At 37.1% G+C, this 27,108-nt stretch overlaps 1 protein-coding gene across 2 annotated transcripts; it reads left to right on the top strand.

Annotated features, from left to right (window-relative positions):
* The first annotated feature begins 6 nt into the window (after window positions 1-6).
* Window positions 7-8,970, top strand: LOC116843363 (spatacsin). Of its 2 annotated transcripts, XM_032813739.1 has the most exons (23): window positions 7-48; window positions 448-747; window positions 1,852-2,018; window positions 2,093-2,449; window positions 2,546-3,337; window positions 3,400-3,572; window positions 3,659-3,936; window positions 4,003-4,155; window positions 4,245-4,469; window positions 4,552-4,743; window positions 4,818-4,937; window positions 5,037-5,211; window positions 5,305-5,528; window positions 5,607-5,767; window positions 5,838-6,156; window positions 6,361-6,529; window positions 6,691-7,044; window positions 7,129-7,293; window positions 7,382-7,530; window positions 7,614-7,721; window positions 7,797-8,090; window positions 8,168-8,487; window positions 8,587-8,788. In XM_032813739.1, exons 2-23 carry the CDS (start codon window positions 466-468, stop codon window positions 8,786-8,788), a joined length of 5,379 nt encoding a protein of 1,792 aa, XP_032669630.1. In that variant the 5' UTR covers window positions 7-48; window positions 448-465. The 2 variants fall into 2 exon arrangements, with proteins under 2 accessions (XP_032669630.1, XP_032669631.1); XM_032813740.1 differs by lacking the exon at window positions 7-48 and having other exon boundaries at window positions 466-747; window positions 8,587-8,970.
* The last annotated feature ends 18,138 nt before the right edge of the window (window positions 8,971-27,108 follow it).

The raw sequence follows: 27,108 nt of genomic DNA, 5'->3' as shown, positions 1-27,108 counted from the left end.
CTATCAGCGCTCTCTATCTTATCTTCGTTCCAAGAAGTGCAGCAGGATGTAGGTTGAGAGATTGGTGCTTTTCATAACAAAATATTAAAATAAGAATAAAATGTTAATTGTTTGAAATAAAGTATAAAATTTATATAACACATAATTGTTAATTATAAGTAATTATATAAATGTGAATATTATGTAATCGTGTGATTTTTTAGATTGTTTATTTTATTTAACTTTCATGGTGTATTGCGTATTTATCATGTGTAACAAAGTTCACTCGTGTAACAAAGGATGATATAATAATTTTTGTAACTTATATTTAATTTTAAAATAAATATATAATTATAATTATGTACCTAAAATATTTTGTGCAATTAAAACGAAGTGTGATGAAATTTTGTTGTATCAGTGCATTTCAATAATCTCATGTGAAAAGTCTGTGTATATTGTATACATTAGTAGATCATATCTCCAAAAATGTCTGAGAGAAAAACCATTGGAGGTGTTCCTGTGGAGTGTCTAACTGGAGAATCAGCTGCGATATGGTCTGGCTGGCGTATTCTGGGAGATAGAGAACTTGTAAGAGAAGCCTCTGCTAAGGGAACTCATATAAAATTAGCTCACAAGTGTCTTGCATACAGAAGGCAATGTACTTTGGATCAGGCATGCATATACTTCAATAAGGAAGTTGAAATTTGGATCAATGAGCTTTTAAATAAAAAACAAGTTTACAGAGCTTCACATATTTTAAAAAATATAGTAAGTTATCTGTACTGTATATATTAGATTGTATATTATATGTGTGTGTATGTAGTAATAATTACATATACAAGATTAAAAAAGTTACATTGTATAACTAGCATATTGTTATTTGTTATTCTGATTACCTATTAAAAAAATCTACTGTTATTATCAATTTTAAAAAATTATTATTCAAAAAATAATAAATTGCAAATGTAATGAGTTAATACTGTTTTTACCAAATTTTGAAGATAGTTTGGTACCGCTTACCTCATATACATGCATTCTACATGTATTCACAAGTCAATCATAAAAGTAACAATTATATTTATTACTATTATTGAAAAAAATAATTATGTTTTTATTACAACTACAATTAAAATGATTAAAAGCTTTAATAAGTAGATAAAAATCTTTTAATCTTAAAAGCATTACGTAATAATTACTCATTACTATTATTGTTATTCAAGAAATAATGAATTATTATGAAAAGTATTGAGTTAGTACTGTTTTCACCAAGTTTTAAAGCTTGACGCTAACTTGACCAAGTTTGATGCTGCTTATCTCATGTACATATATTCTACATGTACTCACAAACAATAAAAGAAACAATTATATTTATCATTATTATTATTCAGAAGTATAATTATGTTACTATTACAATTACAACTAAGAAGATTGAAGCTCTTAATAAATAGGTAAAAAGTAACTTGTAATCTAAAAAGCACTACATAATAGTTACTCATTACTGTTATTGTTGTTCAAGAAATAATAAGTTATTATAAGAAGTACTGAGTCAGTATTGTTTTTATCAAGTTTTGAAGATTCTTTTCTTGATGACTTGATGCTACATATCTCATGTATATGTATTCTACACATATTCACAAACTAGCTATAAAAGATTCAATTATATATATTGCTCTTACCTAAAAAATATAGTTTTACTACTGTTACAATCATATTTAAAAAGATTAATATGTTTACTAAATAGTTACAGATAAAAAGTAACTTGTAATCTTAATAACATTATATAATACTTTATTGCCAATCATGATTTATCAGATAATCTATTTATAAGTGATGATAATATAACAATATATAAATGTGAATTCTTTTCTACAGGAAAGAGATCCTATAGAATATATTTTTGCTGCTTCTACAAGAAGCAGGGATCCACTTTTGCGAAATTACTTGTGTGAGTATATGATGAAAGTTAGCGGTTTCAAAATGGAACACGTTGCAGCCTGGAACATTATTAAATGTATTACACAGTATGAAAAGAAATACAAGTAAGTTTATAAAATCAAAAAATTTATACTATACAATAAGATGAAAATTGATAAAATATGTTTTACTGTTTCAGGGCACAAGATGGATTAAACTCTTATATATGTATCGATGATATAGTGAAGCTACCACAAAATATCAAGCAATCCTTATGCACTGAATTATATTTTTCTCTAAGTAATCCTGACATCTTGGAAAATGTCCCAAACATTACTTTATGGGATTACTTGTTATCTAATAATAAAATCAATACACTGAAGTTATGGATTGACATGAGATATAATCCTGATGTGTTGCAAAATACAGATAAAAATGATCATAGCTTAAAATCATTGTTTGCGAATTTAGATATTACAACTAACATGGTTGAGTGTATAGACTCATCAAATGCTAGTAATCTTGTAAAAGATTTAACAAAAAATCACTTATGTAGGTATGTAATATATGTAATACATGTAATGTGTTCAGCAATATATGTTCAGCGTATCTTGTCAATAATGCTCTGAATCACATAAACTTATCATTTTAGATATGGAGTGTGTATAAAAGAAGAGGAGAATGATTTAAAATTAATATTAAGTCGATTTTTTAGCTCTGGTATTATATTAGAAGATATGAATAAAATATTATCACAAGCTTCCTGTAATATTCATAAAACGGAGTTTCTGCAAACCGTTGATCGACAGTTGTGCCTTACACATTGCGCGCAGAAGTGTCATACTTCAGAAGATAATGCAAAACTTGTTGAATTATTTAATGTATTAACTGACATGTGTAATGCTCAAGATTGTCATGAAGATGTGTTAATACATGGCATTGTTAAATCGATTGATTACATCTCTGATGACTTGACTGACTACCTGAAAGCAAATTATTTGATAAGCTTGACATTAATATTTTTGCAACTATGGCGAAGAAATGTATTATGCAACGAAACAAATGTGAAAAGTAAACTAATAAGAGAGTTATTTGCAAACGATTTAAATCTCAGCACACACATTATTCCCCAAGAAGTTCTTCAGTTTACGCTGACACATGTACCAGCTCTGCAATGTATCATCGAAAACCAAACTAAAAAAACTGAAATTACTATGTACGAATTACTGGATGGCTACAAAAATTTGAACACAAAACTCGTGTTCAGATGGCGTTTGAGAAATGAAGCTATGCCTACTTTTGTTAGCGAGAATCTTATTAAGAAGTACGGATATAAAGAAACGTTAACATATGGATATTATCTGAAAGAAGGCAGACCAAATATGGCTGTGCATAGTTTAAAACACACTCAAGCTAAATTACTTGGAAATGTATCTTCTCAAAGGTAAGTATGTGTGATAAAAATATTTGTATCACTAACTGTGCTAACAATTGAAATAATTTTAGGAAATCCAAAGCGGCTTTATACGCACACGTTCTTGCTTTAAAAAATTTAGATAAGTTTGATATTGTGTGTAGTTGTATTGTCTTCACTGAATTACTAGGAGTTGATTCAAGCAATTTACGATTATATGTTACCGTAGCAAAATATGTACAAGAACAACTGGACATTTCCATAGGTGAGACGTTTTATAACGTGTACAATTGACATGTATAACGTTACCAGCGGAAAATACAAATAAATAAGACGTTTTTTTTATTATAGGAGATTTATTGGAAAATGTAGTATATGAAAATCAACATGATTTGAAGACTGTGATATCGTATTTAGAGCAAAGTTTCCAAAAGCATTTACTAGATGATACTTTGACGAACGATAATATGCGTTTTATTGAAGCATTGAAAGCATGGGACGTCATCGTACGTTTTGCACGTGTTCACAATTGCACGTTGCCTAGTATATTGCCGAAATATTTAGCAAACCATGACTTGTGGTTCGAATTTGTCGCAGTCAGTCATATATTTGTTTATCCCACAAAACAGGTATGTATGTGCCAATAAAAATATTAGAAGTGAATTATTAATCAAATAACTGAAATCACATAATAGGTTCTGGAAAACGCCAAGTTATTTAATAACACGAGTATACGAGAACATCTGTTAACATGTTTAAACAACAGCAAACTTAGTAAATACCAACCGAATAGTGAACAGAAGTTGAAGTCTCGCGACACAAGACAATACAGCAAACAGGAACAAAGTGTAAGATCGTTATTACTTGTTGTTAATTATTGTAACTTCTTTATAAGAAAGATTGTAACTATAAGAAATGTTTCTGTGGTTTTCTTTAGGATTCCCCAACATCCACTTCAATTATTTCTGGAACTGACGTAAATAATGCTGATACAACTAATGCAAAACTTGCCACCAGCAATTGCTTTTCGTCTTTTTCGGACAATGATTTATGGTTAATTATACTAAATTGCCATCAAAGTCAAGATCCACCTGGAACGTTACTCAATACGTCTCGTTCAAGTCTGAGTCCCATATTGACTATCTTGGCTACATATTACGAGGTTTTTAATTTCAGCAACTCGATGATAAGCTAGATTTTATAAATTTTCTGCTATTGTAACTCGAACAATTTCTCCATTGCAGCCATCCTCAGTAGCGGCGTATTGTTATTGTTGGATGGTGATATCAACAAGGAGGGAAGACATACTTCTCGATTACGCAGAATGTTTAGAGCAACAAATATGGCCTGCCAATAAAATAGCAGAATTGCTAAGTAAAATGATTCAGTTTGGTTACATCGACACGCTTAATAGAGCTTATAAGATTTTCATGCCTGTAAGAATAGTTGATATCTATATAACTACAGCACAACAGTGAAACATAGTGTAACTAATAATAAAATAATGCAGGACAGCATCTTGAACGAGTTCATCGAGTTTCTAACACAGGCAATCATGTATGGCGAATTCAAAGAGAGTCAACAGCACTTATTGGAGTTCAAATCGCAATGTTCCTCGCTTAAATGTAATGTATGTAGATATTATTGGAAGAAACAATTTTATGGAACAAGAAAGAAACAATTCCAACATACTATGCGACTTAAACTCTTAATTTTATCTGTTTTTCAGAGGATTATGGACTGGACAAGTGCAGATTTGACATACTTGAAGAACTTGTATTGGGTTGCGGTTGTTGCAACCAAATGCATTGTTGCAGCACTCGGCTATGGCTTTCAAAGTACACCGTTACGAGTAAAGCTCCTCGAAACACTAATCAAGTGTAGTTTTTCTGCGGATTTGCCAGGTAAAATATGTACATTTTAATTATAATCGTATGTTAACTTGCTAAAGAGTCATTATTAGGTAATTCATATAATTTTTGTATTGTATATTGCAGTTAAAATACCAGATTTTCAATGTTTATTGGATATAACAAGAATCTTGCAGAAAACCGACGTGATGTTAAATTTTGCAGCCGTTACCGTAGTTGATAATATGCATAATTTTGACACGGAAATCCAGAGATGCATTAACGATTTAGTAGCAATCGAGAATTATAGCACTGCCTTGGAATTATCGTGCACCGCTGGATTGTGTGCATCTGAAATCATATTAGCGCAAGTAATAATTTTTAAAATTTCTCAATAAATGTGTCACTAAACGCATATATCATTTCTATAAATATGACATTATTTTCAGTCCCGGAATAATTTTAAAGAATCCATAAATAGAAGTGGCCAAATAAATTCTGCATTCTGGGTGCAGTGTGCTCAGGATTTTAACAAATACAACGTTCTTCCTCAAGTAGCTGTCGAATTTTTTGTCGAACATGCCGAGAAAGTTATATCGCATAAAGAAAGGTAAATAAAACTTTATAATCCAATTTCGATAATACTAATACTGACGCAAATAACGAAATATTTTATATAGGTACGAGGTTTTAAAATTGGCTTATGAAACTTTAAAAAATACTGAGATTGAACAACAAACTATCAACACGCTAGAAATGGCCATGTGGAAGTCATGTATTTTGGCTGGACCTGAAAATATACAGTTTGATTGTAATGATTACATTTTTAATAAGTTAAAAACGGAATTACTCTCGGACTTGGATCAATTAGAAGTGACTTGCTCACTGGAGGATGAAAGTGAAAAAGATTCTGCTGAAATTTTAATAAATCGACTGATTGATTTAGGCAAACTAGATATTGCTTTACGAATAAGCGTGATTTTTAATTACAATCATAAAGTAAGAATCATCTGTGCATTTTTGTAATTTATATATTCTATATAATATTATCTATATGCTATATACTATATACTATTTCTATATTTTTCTATATTTCTACATACTATATAATATATTCTATTTTGTATTTATATATTCTATAAATGTTAAAAGCACAAATGTTTATATATCTATAAATATTAAAAGCATAATTATGTTTTATAGGATTTACAGGTATTAATGCTGTGCTTAAGTTTAGCAGAAGGTGAAATTTCACCTGCAGAACTAACGACACAACAAAAGAGTTTTTTAGAAGAAACGAATAAAAACAAACAACAGAAGCATGGCACTTTACGCAATCGCGGTCTCCAGAGATTATCCTCATCATCATCTCGTATGTTTTATTACTTTTCTAATATTGATGTTTTCACTTATAAAAGTGTTTTTTGATTCTGTTGTATAACTACGTAAATAATGAAATTATATCTTTGCTTAAGATTATTTAATGTAGCTCCTTTTTTACAATAATATCAATTTTTACCATAATTTTTACAGTAAATTCCATTGGGGAAGCCAGTAAAACAAACGATTCAAAGGTTACTAACAGTCATCACCAAATAGAGTGCATCTCAATTTTGGAGAAATTATCAGAAACTCTTCAACATGGAAATGCGATATGTTCGAGAATTGTTTCATGTTATAAACTTGCTGTACGCCTAAAAAGGACTTATCAATCACTGTTGATGCTAAATAATCCTATCAAATTCTTGCAAGAGATCACAGAAAGTAATGTCGAAAACAAGTGTGAAACCGCTAACAATATAATAACATCTTATAAGATCACAACGGAGAATGTTGCAATATTTCTTACTGAAAATATCATAATGCACATTAATCGCGCTATAGAAGGTAACTATAAGAAGCACTACGTACTTGTGTGTATCTAGTATAATTATTTCAATATAAAAATAGCAAAATACCATTAATTTCAAGATGGATTAGAAGACTTTATCTCTATGTGGGGATACCCTATAAACACACATTTCCACTTAATAATGGAGCTTTGCAGCGATACTTCGTTATTAGGCTTAAAATTACTACAAGCAGCGCAGTCAATATTGGGAAGACATGTTAGCACTCATGATGAAAGAAAAAATGGTAATGTCTATTCTTCTGCATTATTATTATTCATTTCTTGAAATAGAATAATATTCACGCTTTATTTCTGTCTATTATCGGTTTATAGTATCGACGTTGAAAACAATTGTGGAATTATTGATAAGATCCCACGATTGTTTCACGGCTTCCTGTAACATGGAAGGAATAGCATCTGTATTACGAAAATGTCAGAATCTCGCAAACACGTTACAAATGTTGAAACATTGGGCGTTGTTGGTATGTTGGTTTCCTAGCTGTTAATATCCTTGGTATTAAGTATTATAGTTAATTATAGTTAAATTATTTTTTTTTATTGTTAGGTACGACTAGTAACGGGCGTAGGCAGATTTACTGAAATGAATTACATATTTCAAATTTTGAAAGAAAATGATCATTTCGAATTTCTACTGGGAAAAGGTCTGGATAAGGTATTGTCTGATGCGATAAGTATCAAGTAAATGTATATCTTTTAATTAACAAGCATATTTTTTTAAATTATAAAGGTACCGGGTCTTAAAATGGCTTTGCTAGAATTTTTGAAACGTCAGTGTCCAGAGAATAAAGAACTGTTTACGTTGGTGGCACTTCATTTCCGTTTGTATTACGAAATCGCACTCATGTGGGAAAACGAAGCAAAGGAAATAATTACGAAACTGATGTCTGATGCATTGAAAGAGTGCGGGAAAGGCGCAACTGATATTTCTACGGAAATCAAATTGACTCGAAATGATCATGTTCAAAGGCAATTGCAATTGGTTGTGACTAACTTCACTCATGCCACACAATATTATTTACAGGTAGAATGCTAGAATCACGTACGACATATTTATTTCGAATAAAAGTTACTACAGAAAATAATGTATTTTGCTTTTAGGATAACAAATTAAATCTTGCTAGCCGATGTTCTCATCAAGCTCAACTTGTCGCTCTTCAAATCGCATTGCTGAATACAGTGCCGCAAAATCAACAAGCGGTTTGCCTCTTAAATCTGAAAAACGACGAGTTGGACAAGATATCGTCGCAAATCTTGAATTTTCCTCAAACACTTATTGTTTCACGCGCTTATAATTACCACGCCGATTGGGCTAATCTCATTTACCATCATTGTATTCTCAGAGGAGAGACAAAATATCTCGGAGAATTCATGACGGTGAACAGCCTGACGCCTGCAATTGTGCAAGATTGTGCACGTAGGTGAGCTAAAAATGAGATTTACACATCATTTTTAATGCGATTTAAATATAGGTAATTTTCTTAAATTATACACATGCGAACGCATTTTGTTATTCTCAGGTACAGATTAGAGAAGAGTATTAATCATTTCATGACGAACAATATGAGAACTCTGGTGCATGAATTATCGGACGTCGAATGTAAATACATGTTAGCTAGTCAGCTTGGATTTAAAAGTATCGTGGAGGAAATGCACAACGATCCCGCAGTCGGTTCTTATTTGAGAGATACTATGTGGAAGAAAGGATACAATGCTTCATGATTAAAACGTAATTTGCTGCTCGAAGAAACTCAAAACAATCTTGATCTGATAAGGAGTACTGCAGACTTCAGTGCTACAACAAACTGTGTTATATACTCACTCATTGTTATCGCAAACAATATGAAAATGTACATGTCCATGTTTCATTATTTTCTTATCAATAAACAGTATTTTTGATATAATCGTCTCATTTTCTTTATATAAGATTGGCTATATTATTTCCATGTATAAAATTAGCTTTTATATATCTAAAAAGTCTTAAACATTTATCTTAGAAGCAGAATAAAGCGCATAAAAGACACTTGTCAAATATTAATACTGTTTAATTATTCTACTCAACGTAGAAAATAACTTAATTTATTATTTTAAAGTATACTATTAATTATACCAGTGAGTAACTGGCAAAATTTTAGCGCGGTTTCTGCTTTATTACTGACATTTAACATTTTAACGAGTCGTCTTTTCCAGGAATCAAAACACTATGTCTTTAAATTAAAAAGGAACATCATAAGATCAGAAACGTTACATGTCTATTTTCTATTTATTACGCGAGATCTAGTCACTTTTATGCAATGCACATTTATGACTTTCCCCTAACTTTCCAATATAACGTGCGTTTTTTTTTACAAATAAGAACCGTAGCAATTTTATTTTATTTCAAACTACCTTTTCTAGAGGTCAAAGAACGCAGTACCTAAGATATCTCCTTTTGGAGATCGGCGTCTCCTTCTGAAGGCAAAGAATACGCATTCAAAGAGGTTTCTCATTCGAAGTTTGCTGCAATTTATTGCTATTTACTCCTATTCGTCGCGCATGGGAAATCTCGTGAGTGAATGCACACGAGTGAGCATGCAGCAGAAAAATATTCTCGTCTGTCGATTTTGTGTATTTTCACACATTCAATATAAAGATAATATTTTATGTTATGAAAAAAAACAGTATTTGTATATCTTACTCATTTTGGAATATAATTTTATACGGAACGGAAAAATTATTCCATGACGTGACGTATTAATAAACGAGAGAACAATACCTTATTTCAAAATTCATTTCGAAAAGGATACTACGTAAATACTTTTTTCATAGAATTTTCTATTTATGATTATAAATATAATTTTAGATATATAAAATCAAAAAACGTATATATAATATATCTCACACGACCAAAATAATTCTAAACCTAATCTTTTTCGTTCAAGAAACTGCACTTTGTTAAAACATACATTTATCCTCGACATTATGAGAAAAGGATTATCACAAATACTTCACTTACATCTTATCGGTGAGTCGATGCACGTACACGATTTACGACGATATAAAGGACGAACGTCCGCCACGGGAAAATTTACGTCGGACCTGTATCTTGCCGGTTAGGCGAGGTTTTGTCGTTCCGCCCCGACGAAAACCCGCTTGCCGCGCGTATAATTTCGGTATTCATGGGATTAATGTCTCCTATGCTTCTCCATATGCGATACCACGGGGAGGTCGGTTTTCGATAGATCGATTAGACCAGCTGGCACGGGCACGCGCTGCTAAGCCGCTTATACCGATGCTAACCCGGAGAACTTTTGCGCTTTTTTGGAAATTCGCGCGCACTATAATCCGACAGGCGCTGGCATTAACGGTAATTTCGAGGGAATGAAGTGATAATTGATCTCGTAGAGGGGTTGCAGCAAAACGGATATGCACGCCGCGTGTCCTCCCCGTATCTCTGTCACGCGGAATTCCACACGCGAGATTACGCATTTCGAATGAATACTTTTCGTATTATCCTTGCCATAGTATGATATACATGGGGGAAAACTTTCATCTTTCAAAAGTGGGCTAATTCAAATCGGGAACACCTGCTTATTATTGCTGCTACAAATTAATGCATCAGGGGAGAACGTATATCATCCTGCTCGAAGGCAGTTAGGATTTTTAGCTATCGAGTCTTACCTCCGATTATATCGCGTTTCTCCAAGCTTCTCATAAGAACGTAAAAGATATCTCATTTAATCTGTGCGCTTATCTTTTCGCCCTACTTCTCTGTAGACGTTACATCAAAATCTGATAGACTCTCGTATGCTAAAAAGGATCTGTCAAGGAACAAGTTCTTCGACAATGAACGAGCAAAAATTATTGCAGTTGTACTTCCCTTATAGAAATATCATACTAAGAATCATTGATAATTACTTATTATCCAGTATTTTTAATACTAAAAATAAGTAATTATCAATGATTCTTAGTATAATATTTCTATAAGGGTTGTTTAATAATTCTATAATCATACATTTAACGTCAAACGCCACGCGAATACGAATTCTGACGCTTTAACGTAACATAAGATCGCCCACTTATCGACGCATTAATCAAATATAAAATCCAATTAATAGCGCACAATTAGCAAAAGTGTCATCGGTCATGGTGTAATTGATAAGAAGCTTTTATAGTAACAATCATACAGCGGCGCGGTATGCCGCGGTAGCTCGTATATGCGGTTGAATACAGTCGGGATAATTCCCGCGACCGACTATAATTTCATTATAGCTACCGTAGATGCCAGGATAAGGCGAACTCGGATACTGGCAGCATCTCAGATACTGAAGACTAATTTAGCTACGTACTGCTGCGTACGAATAATCGATACATCGACTTTGCAATACAACGATTGAATGCCAATAAAGTGGTCGCAGTAAAGTTGAAGCGCATGTTTCCCATTTGATTAATTCGTGTGTTTGCGAGCAATTCAGCGAAGATTAAAAATACTAATGGTATTATTCACTCGGAATGAGCAGGCTCATTATCGAATCACCGATGAATATGCGCGTCGGCCGTCACTCTTGATAATTATAACACGATTAATCATATCAATTATTGTCAGTATATAGCAGTGCGCGTTGACTGCTGCGATAATTTTTTTCCTCTCTTTTCTCATATCGATCCCCCTCTCCCCCCTCCCCCGATTAGCGTTGCAAAATGCTGCATAGCGCTGCTATCTCCACTCGCAGTCGAGAACGAATGGAGATATCAACGTTAAATCGCGCTCGCTCTCGACATTCACGAAAGTAGGGCCGTTTCGGACATTCGGACGAAAGTAGGGCCGTAATTCTGAGTTATGCCGAGCATTTCGCCAGAGATTACAAGTTACAAACGAGCCCCATATATCGAGGGATTACATCCCGCTTGATGCGGTATTGAAAGAAGCCCGGGCGGCCTGAGCAAACAAGTCGTCGGCAATTCGCCGACCTTTAGCTCGCGCTTCAGCGAAGGAACGTCGTTAATAAAGAACGACGTACGTCGATAATGCGCGAACTCGCCAAAACGACATATGCTTGTGTCAATAATCGCGTAATTCATTGGCCCGTCGGAAATTACGCGGCAGAATATCCCTCTCCCCTTAATTCCTTATGCTCCTCTTTATAGATCCCTTTTCATCATCGCTCGTATGATACGTAGGATGAGAGAATGTACGCTAGATTTAATACGTTATTCACATTACATGCCGTAGTCGATATTAAAAACGGCAATTATAACGTGTGCGTTTCCTCCTCGACATTATTTCGCATATTCTCTCACTATTCTCACCAGGCGCAAATTCAATGGCACCAGCGACGTAATCAATAAAATTTAATTATTGGAAAAACTGCCGATCTCTGCTAAGCTTTCGGATTTAATTCAATTAAAGGGATGACGGGCACAATATGACGCGTGTTGAATAAACTTGTTTTCTTGAATTCACAGTGATGTTCAATTGTGTACGTGACTCAATCGTTCAATATCGAAATCAAATATTACGCGGATTAATAAGCATGAAAAATATTAAGATATAACAGAATCAGCTAATTCTGTCTCTAAAAAAGTTATCTTGTAGTCGTCGAGTATTTCTAAGATTGTCACGATTTATTTACAGACTCAAAAGGGTAAGGATGCTATTTATAAGAGAGAAAGAAAGTGAAATTCTCGCGAATATATGTACAAATTTTTTTTCTTCCGACTTCGCATCGCAGAACGACGTACAGGATGTGCCACCAGGAACTTCGTTCTTTCATCGTAACATAATATATCGCAAAGTAAGCATTGCGTAACTAACGTGCCATAACTAAAGACGAACCCCACTCGACACTCGACTCCACTCGAGCACAATATCGGGGCGCATCGTCCGGAATAGCGTCTCTCGGTCATCCTGGTTTACGTTGGTAAAAGGGGCTCGAATATTGTCAACGTTGCGAGCGATTCGATACACGTTAACGGCGTCGCGAGGGAACACGTTAAGTACTTATGTACGGTACCTTCTGCCCGATGTCGTGCCATTCAAATCGCGTAAATAAATCGCCGTCAAAGGACTCTCTCCTGCTTTCCCTTTCTCTCGCAATCGAATAGTCCCGTTTCGATTTTTCATTAAATCTCCCGCCCTTCACTTCGTATCTCGAACTAAGCAATCCAGAAGCACTGTCGGATTTGAATGTCGATGTGACCCCTCAACTAGGTTCTGGAAACCATACTCTATAGTCGTCCACTTCCCGTATTTAGAATTCAAAATATAATCGAGAATAATGAATATTCACATTGTAAGCGGTCCTCATGCGAGAAATACAACCCGTCGCCGAAGCGTTATCGGCAGTGTACTTTATGTCGTTATGTCGCATCCCGCTGACGTAACGAGGAAGTTGACCATGTAGGTACTTATGTACTACAATGGAACATATTACCTGTCCGATTTCAATGACGACGAGCGACGTCGTGTCCCCGACGTGCGGTACAGCATGTTAGTCGTGTCAGTCGCTGATAACGTCGCTCCGTGGGCGACGTATTGAACATACGTTGGTAGGAACTCCACGCGATCTCGTTCGCCGGTTACAAGTGATATATGTGTGTCCACTGTAATTGAGAAGTCGCTTGAAAAGTTGCTGTGGGACCAATCAACTCTAAGATACTCGGCTACACGCTACATATACATGCACACTCACAGGTGCACGGCTCCTTTTCTTCTTGTATAGCGCTGGGCTCTGATGTAATTAATTCTCACCCTCTAAATGTATTTTCGATATTTGACTCACTATATTCCTGTGTAATATGTGGTACGAGAGCAGCTCGTGTCGTGTGTCTCTCTCGTCTTAGAATAATTGAGTCTCTATGTTTCGCGTGTGCACTTCAGAAGAGATACCCTTTACTGATTTAATAAAACGCGACGTCTACTCTGCGAGACCGGCTGGAGTGGAAGTATAATGGTGTAATTAGTTGACTGATGTCGGGTCGCGCAGGCATATATATTAACGTCGATCCTACGGGTCAAAAGTTTTAATTAGCAACTAGAAAGTCATGAAAAATTATAATTTCTCCTGGCGAAAATACTTGATAAGCTACTAACAGAGAACGTTAAAGTTCACTAATGACACGACATCGTAATTTTATACCATACTTTTCCTCCACGGACCGTCATATCTCCTTTGCTACAATTAGAACGTTATGAGAACCGAGCGCAAATTTTCATTATTTCGACGATATCTTGAGAATTCTCGGAGATGTTTGCCTAAAGTGAATTATGTGAGCTATTTGCATACATCTTATTAGAAAATATATAATTATACATGTAGAGGAAACGTATAATTACTTGTGATTATACGTGCACTTTAAGTAGAAAATAATATCGCAGATGTCTTCAGAATTATAGACATTACGAGCAATTACTTTAATCCGTGACATTAATTTAGTTGGCGAACTATATGACACAGGAATTCACGATATTGCGCGAAGTGGACACATATACATGTAATTTCCAGCTAATAAGTACATTTGGGCGTTGGTGTTTTACATACTGCGTAGCCCGAAACAACGATTGCTCCACTGAATGACTGAAAGCCGAGCGTTGATATCTCAAACGCGATAATCGCGCTCGAATCTCCTGTCAACGCTGACAAGACTCCATAATAAATTCACGATTAATATTTGGCGCACCGCTGAATGTTATTACGTATGAACAAGAGACACGATAATGCAATAATAACGAGGAACTAATTACGACGACGGCTTCGGCGTTATTACAATGATTTCAATAATAACGAGGACCACTTGGTGGTTATGTTAAACGCGACGTTCCGCGCGCGGTTTAATGTTAACGAGCTCGCTAAGTACCTTTGATTAGCATAATTCCACGATAAATCACGAGAATCGCGGTGACAAAGGTGGGACACGTAAGTCTGGGTACCTTGGTGTCGTCCAGTAGCAGAATGAATGCGATCACACGGATCATTGGCTGTTCGAGCGACACACGCGCTTTCTACATCGCTATACCTGTTTTTGTTGGAAACCACCAGAATGTCTCTAAGCGGCTTTCTCTCTCCGGCTATTAATCGTCGGTCGTCAGGAGGATACTACTGGTGGCTACTTCTCGAGAAGACGCGAGTATCAGGATCGAGCAACACCTGGTGCAACACAGCGAGCGCGACATGGTTTCCAGCGGCTCGGAAAATTGCCGTAAAATTGCCGCAAAAAGCGATATTTTATTCCTTTCAGTGGCGACCGCCCCTTGTGTGTGTGCTCTTTGGGGATGTTTATGGGATTTTATAGACTCGTGTCGCCGATTGTCCCCTCCCACGGGGATGCTACGAGCTTCTGAATACGCGAATGAGCGCGCACCTGGATAGAATGATAATGATTCCGTGCCGATCGGCGAGGGCCTGTGTATCCCCCAAGTTGTCTGGTGAGTATCGAGAACTCGCGGATATAATGGGTTGAGCACTTCAACATCCGTTTCTTCTACGTTCTTTTAAAAACTCGTGCATACATACCTTGTATTTATCGAAAATATCTGTCGAAATATATATCGAAAATATCGTTTAAATTCAAGATCCTGAGGCAACAGTTCTCCTTGATTTTGAAGTAAATTCGATTTTCAGATGAACTCAATGTGAATTTAACTATAGCCTTTTTTGCTATATTCTGTTTTGTTAAAATATATGTAATATTTCTAAGAAAATATACTTGCAATTAAAACGAAAATATCGATTACCGATACATTTGAATAATCTCTTTCAACACTATAATGTCCCGGCCTATTGATATTGAAATCTCCCCTTTCAATATTCTACAGTGCGTTTTCGTCAGCTTGAATAATTTATGTATTGTCACGCTCAATAAACAAACAATGCAGACGTTGCATGAAAATTATTGCGCAAACAGCCTTGAAACAGACTGCTGTAAACGGATTTACTTTGTAGCAGTTGAAAGACAAATAATACCGATAAAAACGATGTCGCTACCTTTCCTCTATCACACATTTTCTTTCTCTTTTTTTGTTGCGCGTTACCTTTTCTAACCTTTTCATCCTTAAAGCGGTAATTTGAATCAGGTGATAATAAAAAAAGCACTTGTTTTCATTATATCTTTTAATACACGTAACCTTGCGCGAATGAAAAACCGGTATAAAAGTTAAGTGTAAGAAGCTAAAAATAGAAGTTAAAATTATAGTTGAAAGTTAATAATATGAAGTGTTATAATTAAGCTTTCGCCGGGTAATCTATTTCAATACACACACAGTAAGGTACCTTTTGTATTTTATATAGCTGGCAAAGTGTATTTTCTTCAAAAAAATAACATGAAAAATACAATAGAATTTCTTTAATTCTTTGTTACTCGTATATTTCTATGAATTTTACATCTGTCTCGTGTTTTTATTCTACCATCATTTCTTCAGATTCACCCTGAATTCAGAGTTAATTATTGTTATGCCACGACACGTGTTGCAACACGGTCGAATCACGACAAGATGCGTTTACTGTCGACAATTTGGTTCCCTTCAAAACACCTAGCTCTCTTAGTCATGATGATAATACAATCATCGCGAGGCGACAATATGTCCGTTAGCACAACGTGACGTACTTTTCATCAAGAGGCGTCTTCGATCAGTTATTATCCCGGCACGCGTGCATTACACGGCGACACGTGGTCGTAAGCGCAATAGCGCTCGCGCAACGAAGTTAAATCGCAATTTTCGCCCATTGTCCGACGCAACGGAGGTCGAAATGAGGTTTGATCGTCGGTGGGAAAATGGGCGGAATAGTTTAACGAAGTTTTCGAGCAATCGTCCCCGAGAGAAGTCGACTTTGATGAGACTTCTGAACTCCCCTTAGCCTGGAGCGGCACGAAACGCCACCCTGAGAAAACCCTCGCTACATGCTCCTCTTCACCTTTCACGTTTCACCAGCGACTTTCTTCGGCGAGCTAATTAACGTTTGTAGTAAACTTCTCTCTTTAAATTAATCTTGTACAATGATTATTGGATTAATGCAATTTTTTGTAACAATCATTACATTGACTTTCTCATCTCCTTTTTATTCAACTAATCATTATTACTTGATGTTTAAAATTACGATGTATACTACCGTGTTGCTGGTGACGACGCGGCCAACGATCGTGAATAATGAGGACCTTTTTATTAGTCTCTTCCCACGGAACCATGATGAATCTATAAAATATCCGGCGGGAAAGGGGGAGCCGGCGAAATGCGGAGCAGAAAGGATATCTCTGGCGTTGCCTCGTCATCCAAAGTTCATTTTTCGCGAAGCCACTTAGGAAGGGCTCGGAGAATAGTTGGCTTTTAGGGGATTGGATGGTATCGTTAAAACCAGTGCGATAAAATACACGTCTCCTTGCCGCTTCTTCTTCATCCAGTTTACAAGAGATATAAAGGTTATTTTAATTATTGCCTCCCAATGCGACGCGTTCTTGTACAGAGTGCTTCAAAAGAAATATTAATATGTAGAACTTGCTTAACAAGAATGTTAATGAATACTTATATGAACAAAAAGATACTTCCATATAAACGTTAACATCTTTTTTAACACCCTATTTAAGAGCTTGCTGATTTATACTCACAAGTCTCCTTTGCATAATTATTCAGTAAAAGAAATACTATTTTTTTTATGTTTTGATAAAAAGATATATCATTTTCCTATCTTGTTATGTGCCATATACGAGTACATAGCAAAGGGCCATGACCAGACAATCAAATGCGACTTGAAAAGTTGCGTGACTCTTGAATTTTGCTCATAAGGCTTCCTTTCTTTGTGCAGAAATTGCATACGACAAATAATGACAACGTTATCTCGCAAACTTTCGCAAACCTTCGGCGAACTTTTGTCGCGATATCTACAAACGTGCCTGAGGAATATGCAATATCCTCGAGATGGACTGCCTCTCCAACATGTAACAGTCAGTCGAGAGAACTAACAATGTTCTACAATAACCTCAAGTGTCTTGTAGTTGCTTTGAAACGATCCATTTCGACGAACTAAATTCTTCCTTTCCCACGAAAGAACTACTTCGTCATACATAATCCGCCTTTCACGCCGACGGCAGGCGGGTTAAAAAATATACGAAAGATTGCGGCACTCAATGTAATCCTATTTTGCGGTTTAAGAGATAGGTAACTGTCTCCTTACCTTCTTCTTTGCGAAAAATGGATTTGTGGAATCCGCCGTATATCTCGTATTATTTTAAACGCATGTTGTGTCTTCGCAATCCGTCTTCTCTGGCTCGAAAAGAAATCTCTCTCGCGTAGGGCTTAACCGTCGGTTCATTGAATTAAAAGCGACGAGAATCGGCACTGAAATTGAAAGTAAGCCAATCATCTCAAAGTGAAATTATGGTAGAAAGTAAAATTTATTAAAAGTTATATGAAAAAAATAAGCTGTTATTTATGATTTAAACGAAAATTATTAAATAAAAAAATTCAGAGATATTTCTGTAAACGAAAAATTAATTCCGAATTATTCAAAAACCAAAAGCAGAGAAAGAGAGAGAGGAGAGAAAAATGGAAGCATTTTAAATACAAATTTTTATTCAAATTGAAATCTGCATGTCACGAACATTCTCTTTGCGGGACAAGCATCGAATCAGCACACGCGGCCATTAGACGCGAACAAAAATTGGAGCGATAATTCGATTACTTCGGCGAGCCTGTATTATCCTACTCGATGAGCGCTCTCGCGCAAAATGGTATTAACATAAATTCATTCCGTTATACCTGAAAGAGAAGGAAATGCGCTTAGCCGCTCTCATCTTCGACGACGTACCTTCTGAGATACCTTTTAGCGTTTGACGAGCCAGTCATTACGTCTCATGATACTCTCACCGTGGATCCCGCTGCGTACCGGTCAACGATCGTTATTCAATTCACGTTGTTCAACAAACCGTGCACTATCCGTGAATCTTCAAAAGAAAGCGGAGAAGAGAACGAATATGACTGTTGCTTTCATGTGGAACTGGACTCCTTCTCGGCGCGTGTCAAAACAACCGCTTAGAGCAAAAGAATGAGAAAGATAGAATAGTTTATGAACGAGAAAGAAACAGATCTATTATTTTTTATTCTTAGCAAATGACATTAAAAACTGTGCAGCATAAGCAGAAATAATAATAAACTAAACTATAAAATAATCAAGTGGCATAACGGGCAAAGGACAGAACGAAAAGATGTGGTTTTAAATTAAATAACTGGTAGTTGAGCGGCAAAGACAAAGGATTCTTCAAACTACATTTAAGACAGTTACTTTAGATAGTTAGATATATATAATACTGCTAATTCTTAAATGTAATATAACTAGAAAGAGTTAAAGAAAGAGAGAGAGAGAGAGAGATAAACGCGAAAATTACGAAAGGAAGAGAGTGAGAGAGAACGGGAGAAAAGAAAACTGGACAGTCGCGAGAAAAGCGGTGAAAGCAGGGTTAGAAAAGAGAAGGAAGGGAAACCTCCCTTCGTAGAATGAAACATGCGTAACAAAGTGAAATTACCGAATGATCCACGCTAGGATGATCCTACGCCGCGGGACCGGTCATTGTTATCGACAATGCAGCGCGAAACAATATTGCAACGTCGCCGACAAAAGACCATCGGTGCACTTTCGCTCTTCTGAGCTAAATAAATAGTCTTCATAGTATATTCTGCGATTGACATAACCGATTAATTGCAGATATACTTGAATGGCGAAATAACAATTGGCCTGGATATTCAACGTACTTTTTCGATATAAGTCCTTCTTCGTACATTTCCTTTTATCATTATTATTATCTTGCGCTTACTTCATCACGTATTCTCAACGTGCTTCAAGATTAACGGATATCCATATCGGTGTTACCGCAATTATCAACGTGCCTGCGATCGCGTAATATTGTCACGTTACCTTTAAGATTTAGCCGGTAGCTTCAAAGAGAAAAGGAAAGTAACTAAATTCCTACCTGAGACCAGTACAAAGTTTCAACCGAGGTAAGGATCCCAAAGCTAAGAAGTTTCCTTATTAGGGAAATCCGTCGCAAGTTTCTATACGCAAGTATCAGCATTTACCTAACAGTCCCGAAAGTATCCTTTAACATCGATGCCATATAATTTCTTACTAAACAAGGCCAAGGATAGTGTAAAGTTATTATTACAAAAATGCACACTGCATTTTCAAATCGACATAACTATATGAATATATTTACGTGAGACAAGAGAGGCTAATAATAGAAGCGAGGGAGAGAATCTTCTTTCTCGTTGACAAGGGGATTCTCGTTGAGAAGGGGCTAATAGCACACGTGTCCTCAATCGTGGCAAAACAAGGGTTCCCCTCGAGAAAAAAGACGAGAAAAAAGAAAAAAATCACCAAAATAGGGAGAAGAAAAAAATAGCGAAGGCTGGCCCGCGTCTTTCCAGATCGACAACGATAACATCAAATTTCTGGGATGGCTAATTTTCCTCTAGAACGGTCACGGAAGTTACTCTATCGAACTGAAGGAACTTTCTACTTGGTAGAGAGAAACTTTGAAATCGTTATATATCCCGCGGTGGGTTCGTCGAATAGTAGACGAGTAAGTTACTTTTGAGGGTAAACTTCTTACGCGACTTTCATCGCCGAGAACGGATTTATTACCTTTTAAAAATAAGCTGACGGAGTCAGCTGACAGAGTAGTCACTCCCGAGACAATAACGAGACAAGAACTTCGACTCTTTGGCATCTTAAAATGGCTAATTACGAGACTACGATAACAAATCTGATGTATTTATTTCAAGTGATCAAAATCACTTTAAGTAATATAAGGAGAAAAAAGAAGCGACTCGAAAAAGCGCGCGATCAACTCCGTTGAGAATTGTTTCTGTGCGATCCCGTGTCTCGTCGGAAAAGAAATCTCTTAAAATCTCAGTAGAGTTGCGAGTAATTACTTTTTTAATTAATTATCATGTTTAATTGGCAGTTTATATGAGCCAACTCAATTGGAGACCGTTTAATTGATAATTGACTTCAATGAATTCAATCGAAGGCCGCTTGATTGACGATTGATTTTAATTCAATTAAGAACGATCTGATTGACGATTGACTATTTAATTAATAATTGAACTTAACAAATTTAATTAAGGGTTATTTAACCGATGATTGAGCTTAGCAAATTTAGTGAAGGGCCGCTTAATTGGCTATTGATATAAATTCACTCGATTCAATCGAAGATTCTTCTGTGACGATTGATATGTGGCCAGAGCCTCTTCCGAGACCATTCTGGCAATTAATCAAATCAAGTTCACCTGTTGTTTCATCGGCGTTTCGTGCTGCACGGAAAGAAGTATCTGAATCATATTGAAAAGAAGTGTACACTCGTTTGCACAACGGCATGCTTTCTTCGATAAAGCTTGGAGAACATCAAGTGATCACGACTGCGAGCCGCTGCTCATAGACTTGCACAGTAATTAGTCATGACACGAGCTGAACTACTGATGGTATACGAGATACCCGATGTTACACAACTGCAACGGAGAGAGAATTCAAAAGAAAAAGTATTTTTATCATACTTTTATCAGAAATAAGTATATGATATGGTCACTCGACATCTGCCGAAAGGATTCGCGATATTAGCCGGTTTGCATCGACGTAAGTAAAACAAACTGTCGCAGCCGCGATTGGCGCGCAGCGTCTTTGTGCATCACGTCGACAATGCGACGGCGGTGAAGGAGGAGGAGAATCCGGTAGCTGAAGGACCATAAAGGATTTTTGCGAGTCCTCGCCCTTTCGGCTATAACCGAATTATTTGCCCGACGTGGCAGCAATGGGGAATATCCGAAATCGTATTTGCCATTCCCATGATCATATACACAGTCGAGCGGCCGGCGCCGCTCTTTTTTTTTCCTGCTCTCTTCTCCATCCTTTCACATAGATAACCAAAGGCGCGGGTTGTTCGACTCGAATGGAATGCTCCTTTGTACGCTTGCATTCTGCACGGAGAATGCACGGGTTTTTTCCGCCGGGTGAAATGAGCCGGAGCCTAATTTCCGAAGCTCCATCGCGATGAGTGGGAGGGGGTGGTGGAGGGTTAAGGGATCGCCATCGATGGTGAAAGGAGTAAGGACTCCTGTCCGACGAAAGAGAGTTTGTCGAAGACGTTGATCTCCAGAATGTCCTCGTGTGTATATATCGCGGAAAGAAAGACGACTCGATCTCTCCTGATCTTCGATCGTTTTCGATGGAGGTATCGAAGGGATGAGATTAAGGGTTCCACAGATCACGCACAGGAGGGGCTAAGGATTATTGTTCACTGTTTTCATTATGTTACGCTTTATCGCGTACATCTTGCAGGATCCTTCGTTTTATATCGTGCTCCATCTTTGATTTTTTCGCCAATAGGAGCCGGTATAAAGACAAATTTACGGAGCTATCAGTGCGTAAAATCTTCTTCATCGATCTGCCCCCGCAAGTTGGGTTACGCGACATTCGAAGTTATCGAAGCGAACATATTATGTCATACAAATCTAAAAGGCAAATCATGTTAGACTACTAATTTTAGAACAAAAATAACTAGGAAAATCTCTCGGCTATGTCGCGCGAGCCACTTGTCAAACGACAGTGTTGATTGTTCATTGAATTGTTAATTAAACGTTACCGTGAAAGTATGATTAATTAAACACGCTACGTCGAAAGATGAAAAAGTGAATTCCACACATTTCTTGATCTATAGGAAATACCAATTACTCGTGATTACTTTCGAGTTAAATGAGAAACTCAACTCGTCGACTCAGAAAATGGGCGGATGACTTTTATTCGATTAGACGCGAATGCGAAAAGTTCGCAACGGGATCTTTTATGATGCACGACAGTTTGCTGGCGAAACTTTCAGCGTAGCCGGTCGTGACCGATTGAAAAACGGCGAGAAGGAATATCCGAGTTGTCAGCCAAGATTGACATCAAACGTGAGTTTCGTCGGGCTCGTATTACCACGGAGAGAAGTTAAAATGAGATTTATCCCGGGGACACCGATAAAAGTAACCCGCCGCATGTTTCTCCTATTGCATACTCGCGATCTTTTATGACGCGCCCGAGAATGGAGGAGCTCGCGAAACTTTTACCGATCGCGTCCGAATCTCGTTTGCCAATACACGAAAACGCGGCCTGGCGTGAAGTTATAGTCCGTTATATCCGTTCTAACTGCCGCCCGCGCGAGAAATATCTGTCGCAGCGATGACATTTTCGAAGAGGTGTTTTCAATCGGTCCCGGCAATAAAGTATCATCGAAATGGAAGTAGCTTCTCGGGCGAAAATTCGCATTCCAGTATACTGTGCGGTGTAGAGGCGGCTAGTCAGCCGCTGATATGAGAAAACTCTTGCTGATGCGGGAAGTAGAGAAAATACGAAATGAGAGGCGAGAAGTCGAAATGCGATTTGCGCAAGTTAGGAATAAAAGTTTTCACTTCCGACTCGTTAACCGGTTCGCCTTGCCGTCACCGGCAGCTCCTCGCAGTTCATATTGGTTTTTCAACCAAAATGTGACACTTGCGTAATGGGTTTGTCGAAATTTATGTAAGTTCTGGAGTGCATTAGGAGATTACGACCGACACGAGAGAGAAAAGTATATTCGCTGTCGAAATAATCGCGGAAAAGCCATTTTATCCGGCAACTTCCAACTCCACGACGCAAAATACATTTTCAACTTGCACCTTTTGAAATCAGTTACCGCGTGTCTCTAAATATTTAACCCGCCTACAGCCTCGAGCATTTCGCTAGTGCTTCGCAAGACGACCGTCGATATTGCCTCGCAGTAGGATACCTTCAAGATTCCACAGCGGGGGTGAGTTCGTCAAACCGATTAAGCTGAACCGTATACGTGCATCACGACGATTATCCCGACGTTCCTGCGACGTGAGAGCTTTCCAACTGACACTTAGGTCTCTCAGGAATCTAAGATCAATCTTTAGGTCAAGCATGCATACAGCGAATTGTATTAGAAATATATGAGGTTAGATTAGGTTGTATTAGAAATATATGAGATTACACTAATTTCAGAATGATAATAATTGATCGACGATATTTGCCAGCTGTATTGCTACACTATACTCTCTAGAATCGAATTTTATACTACAATGAATCGTATTTTTTGTTCAGTATATTTCTTTCGCTACCTATGATTTTGTAATGATATAAAAGAAAATTTTTAACAACTGATCTTTGCAAGTAGGTCACTTGCGAAGAAGCCAGATTGACTTTCGCGTTCTGACAATGAAAGAAACGTGTCAGCTACATATGAATATTGATAATATTTCAAATCTTCTTATCACTTATCAATGCTGATCTTACCTCAAATTAGCTGCGGTCGAATTCTGTCGTGACCACGTCGTACGATTATTGCCGAGCTTCCCGAGATACAGGTCGCTTTGATTCAATTAGCTCTGGAGCGTCGATCGATGCTGGATTTCAGTTCTCGAGAAGTCGAGCATCTCTTATCGAAATCGAGTCGAAGATTATTCGCGCTGCATGGCCGATTAAACCCAACGGGAAGAAGCAAGATAACGTATCTTCCGACTAGAATGGATAGGTCGTCAAATTTACCCGCGCGTAGTTGCTGTCAATTTCCCTAAATGATAGATTAACGAAAGCTCTTCATGAACTATGTCTGTAATTGGAAAGATAAACCGCCATTAATGTCTCGAACATTTCAAACTAATATTAACACTCTGAAATGTCGCGCTGCGGCTGTTACCGGTTAAAAATCGCGACGCTTCGTTGAGCTCGGCGAAATCGCTGCCTCGCGAGGTCCGCTCTCGAAAGAAAAATTCTGGCCAGCCATAGCCACAAAGATTGGGCTACTATCGGGACCACACGAGGATAGTCACGCCCCGAAAAAAAAGGAACGACCAATGGGACGACTCTAGGTAGAGGGTCGTGCTCGAAATTAAAATATCCTTCCCACGTAATGACGCGGGAGATACGCCGGTAACGATGCATGTGAGTCCACAGGACAAGGACTAGGGTTCTTGGTTTGGGTCGTTCCCTTCGACAGAAAGGGTGGTCCCTACTCTCTCGACCCCTGGCCGAAGGGCTTCGCGAAGTACCCCTCGGAATCGCGGATCCGACGGACATATGCTCGAAGCAAGGGAGAGAGAGAAGCGTTATTGTATTATTCACGACTCCGGACCCCATAAGATAACGTTACCATGATTTTTAATATGACGGCGCGATTCCGGAGAGAAGGGTGCGGGGTATGCGTGCGCGTACGTGCCTTGCTAATGGGATTAATCGTGTTGTCAGGAGTTTAAAATCACGGCTGTGTTGTCTCAACTCTACCAGCGAGCTAAATAATATGGTATATTACCGGCCAATATCGAGGCCCGTTCATCCGTTGGCGGTTATTGCGATCGCCGCGATTTTGTAAATTAATTTTTGACGATGGTAAATACAATGTATTGTATATGTGAATATATAGATATTGATCAATAATAAAATTTTTATTAATAATTAATAAGGGAGATACATTTTTCTCTTACAACAAATGCAAAAATATACGAAAATTTCTCCTGAAATAAAATTTTATTTGATTTCGATCGAACCCAGAGGCGGGGTATATTAGTCAACTGATAAACGATATTTATTTATCCGTAAATATCCTCATGGTAGGGAGCAATCTGAAATGAAGCAACCCCGTGACTATTAATGCCTCAACATTAACAGTCACCGTTCACCTAATATCTGCGACTATAAAGTGCTTCGTTAGACGCATGACATTTTGTATGAATGATCACGGTAAGAAAGTAAGAGAGTATCCCATTGTATTAGTGTTTCGTCATCGTATCAAATTGTGCGCTGGCAAACAGCTCGTCCCAATCACGAGACGATCATCGGGGTCGCTGTTTCCCCCGCCGCAACAATAAACGCGTCGTCGCGCGCAATTAATTTTCGGGAGCATCGACAGGTGCAACTGGCGCACGAGGACGCGCTCTTGCAATGACGAGGCCGAAACCGCCACCTCTGATCGTGAAAGTGGATATTCGAAACGGCGTTTCACGTCGAACGCTAATTTTCCGCTTTATGAGTGCGGAGGCGCATCGCGCGACCAAGTACGGGGTAATCAAAAAATTAGTCGTGCGTGCGAAAGTCAAACGGAATATCACCCCCTCAATATCGCTGATCTCCGTCTGTTTGCCGATTAGGCTCTGTTGCATCGCAACAGCGGTTTTGCCGGGGAATCTCAATACAAATACCTTACGTGGACACAATGTATATGCATCTACTCAAATTACAGATATGTACGTATATCTGGCGTGTCTATGAACGATTTTGTCTATGAATAACGGTTTCCGTCTTTACGTGGATCAACGTAGCACGTATGTATCTGTAATTACGTATTTGTAATATAATAATAATTGTAACAATAATAATATTACTTTATTGGTCAGTTAACGGCACACGAGAAGGAAAGAGAAATACATGACAAGTAAAAAATATGTCACAAGTGTGTGTAAGCGAATGCTGAGGCAACAACTTTGCAGTTGATTTTAATATATAACTTAACCTAATTTAACTTAGGTAACTTTAATTAAGTCAAATTTAAAATCTTAATTTAATCTCCCTAATTTAATATAATCTTATACCTGTATCTACGTTACAGAGAAATCAGGAAGATATCCGACGATATAGAGCAATGAAGTAGTATGAAAAATAGTGTAAAAGAAGGCAGAACAAATATTATACAGCAATTGATTATAATAGATGCATTTTTTATATTAAATTTAAATTAAAAGAAGCTTCAAATTCAGATGTACGATAACGAGAATTATTAAATTGAATATACAATGCCTATCACATTTCCACTTATTATTTAAATATGTCGTCATCAATATATCTTAATATAAATATACGTAATTCGATCATACGTAATTCCTGTCACATCTCCCTACGTTTGATCTTAATTTATTTTTAAAGATTTTATTATATAACTTAATTTAATTTGAGACTACTAACAAAATTTCTCTCTCTCTCTCTCCCTTCCTTTCTTTCTCTCCTTCTCTTTCCCCCCCCCCTCTCTCTCTCTCTCTCTGCTAAAGTACAGCT

The sequence above is a fragment of the Odontomachus brunneus genome, unplaced genomic scaffold, assembly GCF_010583005.1.
Source record: "Odontomachus brunneus isolate Ranch 3 - 2012 unplaced genomic scaffold, Obru_v1 Obru_scaffold_032, whole genome shotgun sequence".
Taxonomy (NCBI): Eukaryota; Metazoa; Arthropoda; class Insecta; order Hymenoptera; family Formicidae; genus Odontomachus; species Odontomachus brunneus.
This window is presented reverse-complemented; position numbering and strand designations above follow the sequence as displayed.